Source organism: Bos grunniens, chromosome 17 (assembly GCF_055505025.1).
Source record: "Bos grunniens cultivar Pamir isolate PY7600 chromosome 17, Bosgru_T2T1.0, whole genome shotgun sequence".
NCBI classification, from domain to species: domain Eukaryota; kingdom Metazoa; phylum Chordata; class Mammalia; order Artiodactyla; family Bovidae; genus Bos; species Bos grunniens.
In genome coordinates, this window is record NC_141181.1 from 17,582,845 (window position 1) to 17,598,500 (window position 15,656).

Below are 15,656 nucleotides of genomic sequence, written 5' to 3' on the forward strand. Positions count from 1 at the left end.
GTTGTAATAAGCAGACCAACTGAATATTTAAGAGGTAATTATGCTTATTATAAGGCAGTCGTCTTTATAGACATTGTGAAAACATTCTGTCACATTTATATTTACTGTAAAATTTTAAAGGATTTCATTCATTGGCTAGTGGAGCACTGTGTCTAATAGTGGTGTTTTCCTCAAATCTTTAAGCTCGTTTTTTTCATTAACTTGATATGTCTGCCCTTTTTTCCCACATCCTGATGTATAATAAAACTTTCCACAGTGCCCTTTTTTATAGTCAGTTATGAAATCAGAATCATCCAGGGTATAATTCAGAACCAGAGGTTTCTTTTTTCTTTCTCTTTTTTTTAACCTACTATATACCCCCAAGGAAATGGCAGCCCACTCCAGTGTTCTTGCCTGGAGAATCCCAGGGATGGCGGAGCCTGGTGGGTTGCCGTCTATGGGGTCGCACAGAGTTGGACACAACTGAAGCGACTTAGCAGCAGCAGCAGCAGCAGCATACTCCCAAAAGCCTGTTTTCTCTACTTCTCTGGCCTTTTGAGAGCTGCATAATCTTAACCCGACAGAGTCACTGTCCCCATCACTCTCGTAGCTTAGAGTCAGGCAGGGTAAATGTCCATGATGCCTGGACTGTTGTGTGTGATGAAACAAACATTCTGTTTTGTCTGCTTGAAGAAATCACCCAAATATCTGTTTTTATTGTTTTAAGTGTTTTCTAAAGCTTATTCTGTACATATGCCTGGTTACTAGTCTTAACTGTCTTGTGAGTTTTTAAATGGGTTTGGGGGATCATTATGAATATCTTTATTGAGAGGGACCTGGGTGAAGAAAGTTTCTTCCAGAACATAGTTTTACATAGTCCTTGTTTCCCTCTGTTATACTTTTAATAATAATACTTGTAGTTATATATGGAACACTTGTTATATTTTGCTTTGTAAAAAAATATTTTGTGTGCCTTTAAAAGCATATTAATTCCATGTTCCAGTCTTTTAATCTTTTATGCATTTGTCAGTGAGCTAAAATAAATCAATTTTTATATAGTATAACCTTGAGAAGTAGTTTTAACTTAATAGTTGATGAAACTTAATAGTTGATGAAACAGTTGACTTAAAAACCATGCTCTCTCAAAGCACACATGTATATTTATGTATATACGTACACACATATATATGCTATGATTTTCATTTCATTTTGTATAATACCTCCATTATTTGTTATACAAGTTTAATTTATGTACAGATGATTATTCTGGAAGGATACGAGTTAAAGAATAGAAAAAACCCAAACCATAAGTGTGATGTCTCCCTTTGTTCTCTCCTAATTCTTATCAAATATAGTGTGCCAGAAGTTCTGGGAAAGTCTCTGTAAAAGCAGTGCAGCAGTTCATTATTACAGAGACATTTGATGGTATAGTTAGTGGTTACTATCCACAATGAAAACATTATGCAGCCTTTAATTAACCATGGCATTAGATTAAGTTGGAAATCATGAGATAAAATCATGAATTGAGCTGTTAGCATTATCCCTTGTCAGATGGAGTAACATCTGACAGATGGGGTAACAGGCAGAGTTACTCTAAAAATGCAATCACGGCAAAAGATGAACAAACTGAAACACATCAGTTTATATACACGTTTTGACCGATCATTAATTAGTGTAAAGCATTTGATTAGAAACATGTATTTTAGAAATAAGAAATATTTTATATACTACTGTCTACTCGTTGCCTACTGTCTGAAAATAAACATTTTCATAATGTTTTTTCCTAGATGAAAGAGGCAGATGAGAGCACAGGATCTGGAGATGGGCCAATAAAGTCAGTACGCAAAAGAAGAGTACGGAAGGAGTAACCTGTATTCAAGTATTTTTCACTCCTGAGAGAGCAAGTTGGCATTCTCAAGTCCGTGTGCCAGAACTGCACTTGAGTCAACCTGCACACCCCTTTTCTACTATCTAGCAATGTTATTCTTTCAGACATTTCTTTTAATCTTCTTTTTCAGAAATGAAAAACCTTTGAAGTTACCTGGTCTTTGAATTTAGAATAAAAGAAAAGTGGCACGTTACATATCAGATTTTAAGAGATTTATATCATTAGAGGTTACACAGTTTTCATAGTTTGGAGAAAGTTTTGGTTTCTGCAGAACAAAATAACATGCAGCACGCTGCTTCACTGCTGTGGGACAAGTCAGTTGTTGGAATTTCCCCTAAATGGCTGTACTACAATATACCTGGTAGTTCTACAGTATAAGTGAGAGAGTGTTCTGTTGTACAGAGCTGATTGCAATAAAGTTTCTGTATGGCTGTTTGGTTCTACCAACAATTGAAAGTGTTGTATGTGACCCACGTCTACCCGGTTTGTGTCAAGTTATAGTTATGGTCCATTGTTCACTTTAAAGAGGTGCTTTGTTGACAGGCCAGTCAACAAAACAGAAATGTGTCTTATCATTCATAGAATTGCTGGTTAATAGTGTGGCATATTTACATTTAAATACAGAGATGAAGTTTATCAAAATGAAATGGTGTACAGCTATTTTTCAAGTTGTTATAGTTGTTTTATGCCAGAATGGCTTACCCTATTCACAAGATTGCTTATGCCTACATTGCTCTTAAAAACAAAATTTAAGCATTTTTTCTTTTTTTAAACAATACCTACTTTAATAGGTAAATTATTATTCGGGTCTGATCAGTAAGAGATTCTAGTGGCTGATAGATATTGGTCATCATGTTTTGTATTTTTATCTTTTTTCCGACAAATTCAAATCTATTGTCTTATCCAGATTTAAAGCTCCCTCTATGGTAGACAGACTGTTGCTCCTCTTTTAAAATACCATTGACCCTTGAACAACACAGGTTGGAACTGCATGGGTCCACTTGTATGTGGATTTTTCTGCAATTAATTCTGCAGTACTCCACGGTAGGAAGTTGGTTGAATCCTCCAATGCAGAATCTGCAGATAAAGACGGTCAAATGTGGGACTTGAGCATCTGTGAATTTTGATATCTGTCACAGGTCCTGGAACCAATCTCCCATGGATACCAAGGGATGACTGTAAGTACCAGAAGTTACAGAAGTGCATTATAGTAGAACTGTATTATTCCATTTAACATATCTAAGAATTTTTCATGTTTGGGTGATAAACCCTTTGGAAGGTGATCTAAATCTTTGAGGCCATGAAACTACTTTAATACTACCTTGAGAACTCTATACTAGTTGGGTGATATTTTGGATTCCTTCATGAACATACACATCCCATCATTGGGCTAGCCCCACTAATATATTTAGAGCTCCTGTATAAGGAAAATGAGTTTCTAGCTTCTCCTCTGACTGAAGGAAGGAAGCCAAATAGCTAGTGTAGCCACAATTCACTCCTCATTTCAGAGAGTGAATTGAAAGTGAAAATAAGTGCTTTATTCATTGCTGTGTTCTGAATTTTCTATATATTGGTGGTGGACAATCTTAATACATAGCTAACCATGCTTTGTATTTATTTAATACTAACTAAACCTAACACATCTTGCAAAGACTCCTTTTCTTGCTATGTACTTTAAATGAACTAGACACATTGAATGATTCTAGATGAGAATGTTTTTGAAAGTAAACTGCTACTTCATGAGATACATTTTTATGGGAAACGTCTTGCTTGACAAGTGTCTTATATATGATCTTTTTTCCCCTAAAGATTTATTAAAGCTTTTAATTTCTTGACTGCAGATTCATTTAAACTTTAACATTTGGTTAAATTCCATGAGCTCGCAGTGGTAAAATCTGCGCAACCAGTTTTGCCAGTTCTCTGCTCTTTCCTGTGGGTGTCCCCTCTGTGACTGTACCATTGGCTGATAAGTTTAACCAAAACTTAAAAACGTATGTGCTCCATTCACTCAGTAGACAAAGCATAGAGTTTTCTTTAATAATGAGATCATTTTTTCCTTCTACCACCCCAGTCTGACTCTGTTGTTTTAAATGATTTAAGTTTTATCCTTTTCTCTAATAAAGGAGAAAAATTAATATATTTTGCTCTTTGTTTTGGGGGGACTTTTTACCTTGATCAGACTAAAGTAGCTTTCTTTTTCTTGAGATTTTTTTTAAGGTAGCCTTGCTTCCATTGGTCATTCCTCTAGAAAGACACAGACTATTAGAACTAGGAGCTTTTTAGATGCGTCAGTCCACATTTGCAGGAGGCAGAAGATAAAATTCCTTACATGTCAATATTAACTACTAGTAATGAATTTAATGAACCTCAGAAATTTAGAATACTAATTTAGAAAACTAATAGTTTTCAGTGAAAACTATTCAGAATAGTTAAAACATAAATATCTTACTGTAAATTTAAATATACTCTAGGCATCTGTGAAGTTTTTTCTTTTGTCAATTGTGGTTGTTTTTAACTTCAGGATTTAGAGATGAAATATCAGATGGCTAATGTTGGATAACTCCTTAAGTCTCATGTAAAGAGTTTATTTAAACATATAGTTGACTCATTGGAAAAGACTCTAATGCTGGGAGGGATTGGGGGCAGGAGGAGAAGGGGACGACAGAGGATGAGATGGCTGGATGGCATCACCGACTCGATGGACATGAGTTTGCGTGAACTCCGGGAGTTGGTGATGGACGGGAGGCCTGGCGTGCTGCGATTCATGGGGTTGCAAAGAGTTGGACACAACTGAGTGACTGAATAGCATTTCTACATAAATTTTAAGAATATCTTCCCAAATTATAGCTCTCATTGCCATAGTATGGTCGCTGTGAAAAGTTCAGGAAATAAAATTATCTCTAATTGACAGGTCAGATGAAGTAGGTTGATGGGAGAAAAAAATGTGTTTTTGAATATGTTTGGAGTTTGTACAGAGATAAAAATGCATGGAAGGAAGAGCAATGGTAATTTTAGAAAAAGATGGGCAACAGGGTAATTTGTAAATGATCTTTTAACACCTGACATGGTATCATATCACACATTTTATGTTTCTTGAATATAATTTTACATCCTTTGTAAAATTTTGGAGTAATTTAAAGTTTTAATTACTTAGACTAAGCCATCTATAGATAATATAGAAAATTTAAAACAAGGCAAATACATTATACAGTTGATTACAATGTATTACTTTAGCTTCTGTCATTGCTCCTCAATACCCCTTCATTGTATGGTAAATTAGGTCCTAAGGCCAACATAAAGTCCTAGTTATAGTAAGTATCGTCAAATTTCATTAATCTCTATGATTTAAGTGAAATAGTCTGTAGCTTTTTTTGATAGAGTAGCTAAGAGGCAATTAAGTCAGTCTTCCAATTCTTAACCCTGTCATGTTAGACACATTCTCTTTTCTTTCACAGTTTACAAGTGGTCCTACCAACCACTGCTGCTGCTGCTGCCGCCAAGTCGCTTCAGTCGTGTCCGACTCTGTGCGACCCCACAGACGGCAGCCCATCAGGCTCCCCCGTCCCTGGGGTTCTCTAGACAAGAACACTGGAGTGGGTTGCCATTTCCTTCTCCAGTGCATGAAAGTGAAAAGTCAAAGTGAAGTCACTCAGTCGTTTCCGACTCTAGCAACCCCATGGACTGCAGCCCACCAGGCTCCTCCGTCCATGGGATTTTCCAGGCAAGAGTACTGGAGGGGGTGCCATTGCTTGTCCGAACTCAAGACAGGGAACTAAAAATTATCAAGAAAGATTGCACTCTAAAGAACTAAGATCAGTTTTGCTTTGTTTTGGATCATAAAAGTCATCCTAGACTATAATTCACTTTCCATTTCTCATTTGGAAAAAGATTAGATCAGAGGGAAGAGTAATGAAAGGAATATAAATGTGACATCATAAACTGGTTGGAGGGCTTCCCTGGTGGCTCAAATGGCGAAGAATCTGCCTCCAGTGCAGGAGACCTGGGTTCCATCCCTGGTAGGAAGATCCCTTGGAGAAGAGTATGGCAACCCACTCCAGTGTTCTTGCCTGGAGGACCCCATGGACAGAGGAGCCTGGTGGGCTGCAGTCCATGGAGTCACAAAGAGTTGGACACAACTGATTAAGAAACTGGTTTTAACTGCAAGCTTTGATGATTTTGGTTACTTCACAAATTGTTTCGTTGATTTTGGTTACTTCACAAATTGTTTCATTGTTACACGTACAATTCCAAAAATCTGTGAAAATCTGAAGTTTTTTCATGTTTGACATCAAAACTCATTTGGCAGCCAAACCTGACTTCCCTAACAGGCTACCTATAGTCTTCATTTATCTTAGTATTCATATATTTTGCTACAAAAGTGTTAATATATTTGATTGTAAGTACTGCCCCAAGCTGTATTGGTGTATGAGTTACATAATACTTTATCATGTATGAAAAATTCCAAATGCTGAAACATCTGGTCCCAAGAGTTACAGATAAGGGGTTATGAGCTGTATTAACTTGCTGTAAGTAAAGTTCATAGTGAATATAAAGACAAATTTTGGATGGAACCTAGTGTTAGTATTGAGGGAATTTCTGCTGGAGACCCTGAGGAAGAGGGGTTCCTGCAAGTCATCATTCCACTAGCCTTTAGATAGAGCCAGGAAGAATTAAAAATGCATTCTGACACTGGTTAAAACAGTACAGAAGACTTTATTCAGGGCTGTTGTAGCAGGGGCCAAGGCTGTGGTGACAGGGGCAAGAGAATGGGCTCGGCTCCAACTACAGTGAAGACAGCTGAGGATGTATAGTTATTAAGCAGAGTGGAAGTGGGTCATTGGGGGATGGAAAATTACTGAGAAGACACTAAGATAGGGGGATGCTTGCCATGCTGACTTAACAGGATTCTTGCTGAAGGCCAGCAGGGTGATCAGATTCTGAGAGTAGGGGAATTCTTTCCAAAGTGACGCAGCAGGATTTTTACTAACAATGGACTAGTCAGGCTGAAGACAGGACCTAAGATACAAGGCCTACTGAGAAAGAGGGCTCAGAAGAACCTGGCTAAACTTTGGTTAAAATCAGAAGCTAGGCACAGTCTCTGTGCAGTTTACCACCTGTATTTCTAATATAGAAACTGACATCCTGAAGATATTGCCATAATTGTGTGTGTGTGTGTGTGTGCATGCTCAGTCATGTCCAACTCTTTGCAACCCCATGGACTGGAGCCCACTGGGCTCCTCTGTGCACTGGTTTACCATCTGTATGGCAAGCAGGTGGGGCATGTATTTCAAGTAACATCTTGTCACCTTCTGGGTTAACAGCTGTAGGATGGCAGTTGGAAAAGGCAGAATATGAGATGAATTGGGTGTGCCCTGATGCTTATAGCAAGAAGGTATCACAAGAAGGAACTTAGCTTCCAAGCAGAGATGGAAGGGAACAGAAAAATTGTGTATTAGGTACCTCACAACATTAGAAAAGCTAATTGCCTCTGTACCCTGAATGGCAGAAAAGTTCAGCATTGTTTTGAGGTGTGGGAGGTAGAAGGGGAAGCCCAGTAAAGATTTCTCTGCCAAGTGTTAGGCAGACAAAGGAACCCGACCTTGCAGTGATACCTGGATGCTGTGATTCCCAGCCCTGTTTTCAGTTGGTTTCACAGTAGCCTCCATTAGAGGAGGCAGGGTCCATTCAGAGGCAGGGTCCTGTGAAGAAGGAAAGCAGGCCAACTTTGGAGAATTTAGTCTAAAGAGAATGATTGTGATTCACAGCATATGGAACTGAAGCATATAGACAAGAAGTCTATTTCTGAGGGAACTGTACAGCCCAAGAAATGTACGCTTGGCCTTCAAACGATGGGCACCAAACTCACACCAGTGAGAAGTGGACTGTTTTCATAACGTTAACCTGTGCAGGGAACACCCCCAAACTCACTCTCAGAGTCCTGGGAAGGGGGTGGGGGGGGATGGATAGGAATAACTTTCCAGCTAGGGGGAGCCATGGAGAGCAAGGAATAAGGGAAGTCCCTTGCCAGAGATTACACTCAGGTCTAATCAAGGAACTTTGTCCACTATGAGAGAATCTTCCAGGGTGTCTCTCCCAGGAGTATTCCACAGTTGACTTTGATGTGTTTCTCTTTATTCCATTTTCCAAATTGAGAGTTATTTGGGTATCCTATCCCCACTGCTGCTGCTGCTAAGTCGCTTCAGTCGTGTCCAACTCTGTGCGACTCCATAGACGACAGCCCACCAGGCTCCCCCATCCCTGGGATTCTCCAGGCAAGAACACTGAAGTGGGTTGCCATTTCCTTCTCCAATGCATGAAAGTGAAAAGTGAAAGTGAAGTCGTTCAGTCGTGTCCGACTCTTAGCGACCTCATGGACTGCAGCCTATCAGGCTCCTCCATCCATGGGATTTTCCAGGCGAGAGTACTGGAGTGGGTTGCCATTGCCTTCTCCGCCTATCCTTACTACACCATTATAAATGGACAGAGCAAATACAGTAAGACCCTTACATATGAATGAGTTCCCTTCCAAGAGCAAGTTGCTAAGTCCAACTTGTTCATAACTTCAGAGTTAGCCTATGTACCCAATTAACACAATCTGCTATGTATCACAGCTTTTACACTTGCTTCCTGGGCTTGAAATTAAGATGCTGTAGTGCTGTATACAGTAAAGCACACAAAAACACAACCGCTTCTAGAGGGTACACGCAGGTGACAATATACACTAGACATGTGAACTTATATGACTGGACAGCACAGGCACATTCGCATTTTTGAAGGTTCTTATGCAGGGGAGTTATATAATCTGTCATCAGTTTAAAGGTAGTCAGACTATGAGGGGTCACATCTACAACTGACAGACCTTGATGGAGATGCTGGATTTTGCACTGCATCAGAACTGGACAAGGAGAGGCTGAGTATGTTCTACGCATGGGAAGAAGGTTGGGCACAGATACTTCACAGCACGAGAAGAGGGCTGTGGCTAAGGCTGCTACCACCTTATCCTCCGACTGCTTCCATAATAAAGTTGTAGCTGGAATACGGCTTCCAGCCAGGGGTTACATTTCTCAGCAACTAGGTTTAAGTAAATTCCCACACCCTACACCCTTGGGAATGTGATAAGACGTGAGCCATTTCCAGGCAGGCCCAGCCCATAAAACCCTGCATTTGTTCACCAGGCACTTTCTGCTGCAAATCTGAATAGAGAAAACAAATGTGACTTGGAAGCCATGGCTGAAAATGGCAGAGAAATCCCCAGCTCATAAAGCCTTCTAGTTTATAATGCTCACTTCAGAACCATTAGCTGGAAGAGAAAACTTCCATATATTTAATCACTGTGTCTCTTGTTAAAAGAGGTTAGCCTAACCTAATCTAAAAAATGACAACCACCTTTCTCCTGGCAATCTTGGATCCTTCTCTTTGAATTCTTTGCTTTTATTTTTTAAATTAATGTATAATATCATTTTTTAAATATAGTATTCCCTTAAACATCCAGTAAGTAAACTTACTGTGGCTTGGAACAACCCTGAATATACCACACCGCACCACTATATGTATCTCAGTTACTTAGGCAACTATATCAAAACACACGCAGTTTTTGAAACAGCTTTTTATTAAACAGCAAAGCGTAACTGCAACACAATTTTAAATGTTTGAAAATTAGGTCACAAAGAGATGCAAAATGTTTGCAGTATGACTATTATATATTCATACAGCTAAAGTCATCAAATCTTACACCAATACAAACATAAGATTATTCCATGATTAGCCTAAATTTAATAACTATAAACTATATTAGTGGATTTCTTTTCCTATTTAACATTTTAATTAACTACTGATTTCCTTACCAAATGGAACCTACTAAACTAAATTTTAAAAAACGGTTAAGTAACTAAAATTCTGCAAACCAGTAGTTGGGTTTGCAGAAACTTCTGGGAGAAGTGATAAAATACTGAGAAAGCATCAATTAGTTTACATGTAAAACTCTCCCATCTTATTCATGACTCTGATACTAATCCACTCTTAATGGACTTTGCAAAATTGATCTGCTGGTACTACAAATAAACCTGAGACCAAACTCTATTCTCTTCCAGGTGTGGTTTACGTAAGGTTAGCCAAACAATCCATTTTTTAAAATGTTCCTTCCAAAATGCAATCTGTGCCAGAGAGAACATAAATCTGGAGTAGAAACATGTGGAGTTGGTTACAGGTACTTACGAAGTACTTTTCCCACCCTATTTCTATTTTTCCTCAAAATTTTCTATTTCAAACACACACACACAACCAGAACTCATCTTTTCAGATACCAAGTGGGTTATTTTGTGCAAAGGAAGTTTTTAATAACAAATCTTCCCCATACCATAATTCAAAGAAAAATCTTCATTTTTATAGCCTCCATTTTCAATTAATGTAAGAGAAACCTACTATCCTTACTACTACTAAACATAATAAATAAGCCCTAACTGAGAAAGTATCTTATTTTGGTTAAGTTTCAACAGTTAGAGTTCAGGCTACTCTCCTAGATGATTAGCTGCTGAAATTACTTTTTACAAACGTGAAACCAATTTTTTCCCTAGGGGAAGGAAAAACAGGAGGAAAGCAAATGGAAGAGAGGCACACGATGGTAGACAGGGTAAATAAAGCTGTGCATTTAGTACATGATTTTGGTTACTTTTTCACAACACGGTAGTTACTTGCTTGTATCTCTATGCCTATAATATAAGACAATGCTAACCCTATAAAGCAAAACAAACTTGATAAAACATTCATTTTCAAGTTTCATAAATATATGCATTTCTAATTATAAAGTCTCTACATTTGCACATTTTCATAGACTAACATCATACACAAACTCATGGAAGTCTTCTGTTATGCTCTTAATTTTGCCTAGATCTGACATTATCTTCATAAATACTCAGTGAAGCCACAAACAAAAGTACTGTAACTTTTGGAATCTATCCAAGTTTTAAAGAAAAAAAAAGATCAGCAGCAATTCCGTAAGACGTAAGAGATATCAATCCCTTATTTTCTTTTGCTTTTTGTGTCAGTTGTTTGAAAAACACTAGAAGCTGACATGAGGTTTTCTATATATTGTCCGAGAACTTGGTTTTCTGATTTTAGCTTCAGATTTTCTTCCTTAACTGCATCTACTCTTGCAGACAGATCTATATCAAAAATTAAAAAGTGAAATATCAATAAAGTGATGACAATGACTCCATATTACATACTGCTTATTAAGATTTACTCTTAAATACCACAGTCCTTGAATTTTCTGTTTTTAAATTAAGACTACTTTAGAAGTTATGTAAACAAAGTAAGCTGAGTACAAATCAAGAGCCAAATTCCTAAAAAGAGATTTCACATTAGGTTAAATGTTATACTTTGCAAACAGCATTTTTGTTAAGTAGTTAATTCTTAAAATGGCTATTTTTTTAAAATACTGTTTTTAAAATGTGAAGTTTGGTTCATATCTTAGCATCATAAAACTGTAATTCTTAAGTAGAAGTGTTTAAAAAAATGTAGTAGGTGAACATAACTAAATTTACATACTGGATATAGGCCGTCAGTTTCCAAGCAATTCATCATTTTGTATTTTTGCATTAGCAAGAAATTCAAAAGAGCAGGCCTTGACGATGAAGAGATACTACATCTGTTCAGTCACTCAGCAGCTGAGTTACTCAGCGCCTTCTAGTAGACAAGCACTTTTCCAGTAGCGATAGTAACAAAAAGGCCCTGCCCTTACAGAGTTGACACTGTGGTGTGCGTGTGAGCACAGGTGCATTTAGGGGGCTCTGGAGAAAAAGCAAGAAGGATAAGGATCACAGGAAGCAAAGGGAAGTGGTCCTTCTATAGTGTAGCCAAGGACAGCTGTTCTGATTAAGGAAATTTCACCAGAGACCTAAAGGAAGTGAGGGAACAAGTCACACAGATATGCAAATGACTAAGGGTGAGTCCAACACAGGGAAACAGCACCTGCTAAGACCCTGAGGAGAAGCGAGGAGGCTGGAGTGTCTAAGGTAGGATGATTGAGTCAAGAGTGCCACAGGACTCTGAGAGGTAAAAGGGAAATAAGAGACTTCCAGAAAGGGACTTGGTTTTCATTACCCATGAGAAGGGAAGCCACTGGAGTGACATGATCTGCTCAACCTGATTTTAAAAAACCACCACCTCGTAAATTCATCCAAAACCAAAAGATATTTTGGTGGTGCAATTGACTTTATAGAAGACATTTAGAAAATGAAAAGACTCAGGTAAGTTCCCTTATAATCTCTGTGGCTAATACACTGTTTTTACTTTCATTTAAACTTTATTAAAGTGGACTTAATAATACCATTCAGGGACTTAAAAGGGGTGCTCCTATTATGTTAGACCTTAAAGAGGGAAGCACAAGAACACTATTTGACTTCCTTATTGAGACAGAACTGTTTTTTAAAATCAACAGTCAAAGCTACAGGCAGGATAAACAAACCACTGAAGTAAACTTTGAAGTTTATACATTTTAAAACTGGGCACAGTAACAAAATTAGCAACATAAATGCTTGCAATTTCAATACCTGGATGTTAGTCAAGAAAACTGCAAAATGCAAGCTAACCTTCAAGTGTGTGTTGGAGTTCCAATACTTGATTAATAAGTCGTGTTTTTTCCTCCAGTTCCACCTGATTTTCAGCATCAACTGCTGTAATGAAAAGGTTCAGATTTACTATTATTAACTACCATTTGTGTAATATAGCACATAAAAGATCTGCAAAATGTTTTACATTTATTATCTTCCTTGACTTACACAAAAGCCCTGTAAAATAAGATGGATCCTACATCACAGATGACAACACCAAAGTGAAGGTAAAGTGCTTTACCAACATCTTACAGTTAAAGAATGGAAGCTGCCTTAAATTCTTTCTAGAACTAGATAGGATTATAAATAAGTACAACTGGCTAAGATCAAGCCTTCCTTCTAAATACTGCTTCTCTGCTCTTTACATTGCTTAATAAAGCAATGTGTCTGCCACAAAACATATAAAAAGGAAAACAAAGAACATACCATCCATGTCAGCATTCATCATCTTCGGTAACAAACTTCTGCACCTTGGATACAAAATTCTTGATGAATGGTCTGCAATAAGAAAAAGAAACATAGATATCACTCAGTCCAAAAAAGATATTAAACCTCCTTTACACATAGCATTATTAAAGAATTAACTAAATACAAATGGAATAAAAATAATGTTTGATAAAACTACCCCAAGTCTTCCCACGTAGCCAGCATTAGGGCTGTTCTCCCGCACATCTTTTACACATGGTTTTAATTCTCTGGTTCTCTGTACTTCAGAGAAAGTTTTAGGTAAGACATATAGATGGGTATAGATGCACACACACACACACAGATGACCCTTCACCAAGGTTTTGAACCATGCAGGTCCACTTACACTCAGATGTTTTTCAATAAACACTATTACAGAACTACTCGACCTGCAGTTGATTCAATCTGCAGATGTGGAAGTGGATATACGAAGGGTTGACTATAAAGTTGTATGTGGATTTTCAATTGTGCAGAGGGTCAGCACCCCTGATCCCCCTGTTGTTGAAGGGTCAACTGAACAAAAATGTGTGTACACACACACACACACACGTCTGCTGATACATATATCCAAATAGACTGATCACAAAAATTTTTCTCAAAAATTCTGTAAGTTATTCAATCCTTTATAGTATTTGAAGACCGTACAAATTACTCCTCTCCATTTAATCAAAGTGTCTTCATAATTGAAGAGGAAGGGTGTTAGCAGTGAAAACTTGATTCGGCCCTTGCCCAAGAGAAGAGCACTTTCATACCACTTCAACTACTTGTCTGGGAGGGACGACAGAGCTAACAGTCAAAAGCAAAAGTAAGTGACTTTGGGACTACTCAGCAGCAACACCCATCAACTTGGCTATTTCCCCTGTTACATAATACAGGTATCTCCAGGTTTTAAGTTTTACTTAATGCCAGTGCACTTGTATAAGAGACCTACGTTAGGACCTGGTTTTGCTAAACAAAAAAAATCTGCGAGGGTTTTCGCTTTCATGAAAAAAGGCAAAAAGCAAAAAAAGCCTTCAGTGTTTGTTTAGCAACAGGGTGTTAGAAACAGCCCTCACTGTGGGCGCTCCTGCCCAGAGAACTACACTCAGCATCTCAGCATCAAGCTGCCGTAGCTCTGAACTGTGTCTGTGAGCATCTGTCCTTTCTCCCTCTTTTGTGCATCTGTTAGCAAGGTGTGTCCTAAGACAACTGCTTCATCACTTTATGCCATTTCAGCTTCGAAGAGGTAGGAATGGTCTCCTTTCAAAGAGTAGGGAGAAACCTGTATATTAAATGCTCCAAATATCTAATATTCAGTCTTTTTAAAAATACACCTGAAATAGGATTTTCATGACAGCTGAAAAGAGATAATACACAAGTCAAAGCAACAGATAAACACAAAATCAATGCACTCGATTTTAAAGTCAGATCTAGTATAGGGATGGGTTATACTTCTTTTGCCTCTCTTTTCATCTAATACTAAAATCAAAAAAGTCTTCCATAAAAGCAAAGTGTTCCAGACCGATTAATGTAGTAGGTAAGGAAAAGAAGCCCGTTTCTGAAATTCTGGCCACATATAACCCAAACAATCGAAAAATCTATGCATGGCTCATCAACAGCTTGACTTTGAAAAAATTTAATAAGGCATAAAATGGGGTGGAGGGGATTTATTAAAGAAAAAATTATTCTCAGAGAAGCACATCAAGATTGGGGAGGAAGAAGAGCACAAAATCAGGGCATGAGGACAGTGCTACAGAATGTATCACATAACCCAGGAGAGCACTACTCACAGCACAGTCCATGTAAGACTGCCCTGAGGGCTGAACAATGCAAAACCTGCCCAACTATACATAGCATCCCTGTGCAAAACAGCATTCCCCTTTAATAAAGCCGACCAGAGCACTACCAGCTGTCTCTACATGACAACAACAAAAAGACAAGTAGCCCATTTTTCTTACTGTGATGTCATCAAATAGATGGGTCTCAAAACACTACTAGTATATATTCCAAGTCTATCATGAAATTTAGAGTAATAAACAGATTTACTGTATATATGGGATCAAAAGATTTGTTGAGCTCTTCATAGCAAAGTATTTCAGCCATGGATTTTATTTCCTTCAAAATAGGACCAATCCTCAAACTTTGCAATGCCTAAATTAGCACAGTAGTATGTCATAATATGCACTCGACACAAAACTGACCTTTTTAACCATAAAATTACAGGGAGGCCTGGCGTGCTGCGATTCATGGGGTGCGACTCATGCGATTCGCAAAGAGTCGGAGACAACTGAGCGACTGATCTGATCTGATAGTTACTATCATATCAATCCAATTCTATGTCAAGTGTGCTCTTAAAATAGTTCATTTTCAACTCCTGCTCGTACACATAAATCCAAATCTGACATGAAAAGAGACTCCACACCAAAGTATCTCAAGTGTGGGAACACCGAAATAAACATGAGGTGCTAAGGCTGGTCTGTTCATCGAAAATGTACCTTAGCTCTCCACAATGGATACAATTGTCTGGGATTCCTCAATTCTGACCTAAGCTGAGGTCAGATCTCATAAAACTTTTTCAAAAGTCACAGTAAATTTTGGTGCCTATCTTTACCTAACCTTGGTCAGTAGAAGAGAATCTAGAATTATTTTGATAATTAAGTCCAGGGAGCAGAAGTATGGAGAGAACGAGGGTCTAGAAACGTGGCAAATATTAGTATAGAGCCATTTTCCATACC

The 15,656-nt window shown here is 38.0% G+C and overlaps 2 protein-coding genes across 13 annotated transcripts in view; one reads left to right on the top strand and one right to left on the bottom strand.

Moving 5' to 3' along the window:
- Positions 1 to 2,317, top strand: part of CLGN (calmegin) — a 45,210-nt gene extending 42,893 nt beyond the window's left edge. For both annotated transcript variants that reach the window (XM_086346617.1, XM_086346616.1), the window contains exon 15: positions 1,767 to 2,317. In XM_086346617.1, coding sequence (XP_086202743.1) covers positions 1,767 to 1,847 — 81 coding nt within the window. In that variant the 3' untranslated portion in view covers positions 1,848 to 2,317. The remainder of the gene's footprint in view (positions 1 to 1,766) is intronic.
- The window catches only part of SCOC (short coiled-coil protein), an 87,047-nt gene that overhangs the window by 38,048 nt on the left and 33,343 nt on the right, over positions 1 to 15,656 (bottom strand). For 4 of the 11 annotated variants that reach the window (XM_086346621.1, XM_086346627.1, XM_086346619.1 and 1 more), the window contains 3 exons: positions 12,904 to 12,975; positions 12,457 to 12,537; positions 10,491 to 11,028 (listed from right to left, as the gene is read on the bottom strand). In XM_086346621.1, the coding sequence (XP_086202747.1) occupies positions 10,886 to 11,028; positions 12,457 to 12,537; positions 12,904 to 12,975 (296 nt within the window). In that variant the 3' untranslated portion in view covers positions 10,491 to 10,885. Of the gene's footprint in view, positions 1 to 10,490; positions 11,029 to 12,417; positions 12,541 to 12,903; positions 12,976 to 15,656 lie in introns of those variants that run through there. The other 7 variants (XM_086346620.1, XM_086346626.1, XM_086346618.1 and 4 more) reach the window with 4 other exon arrangements.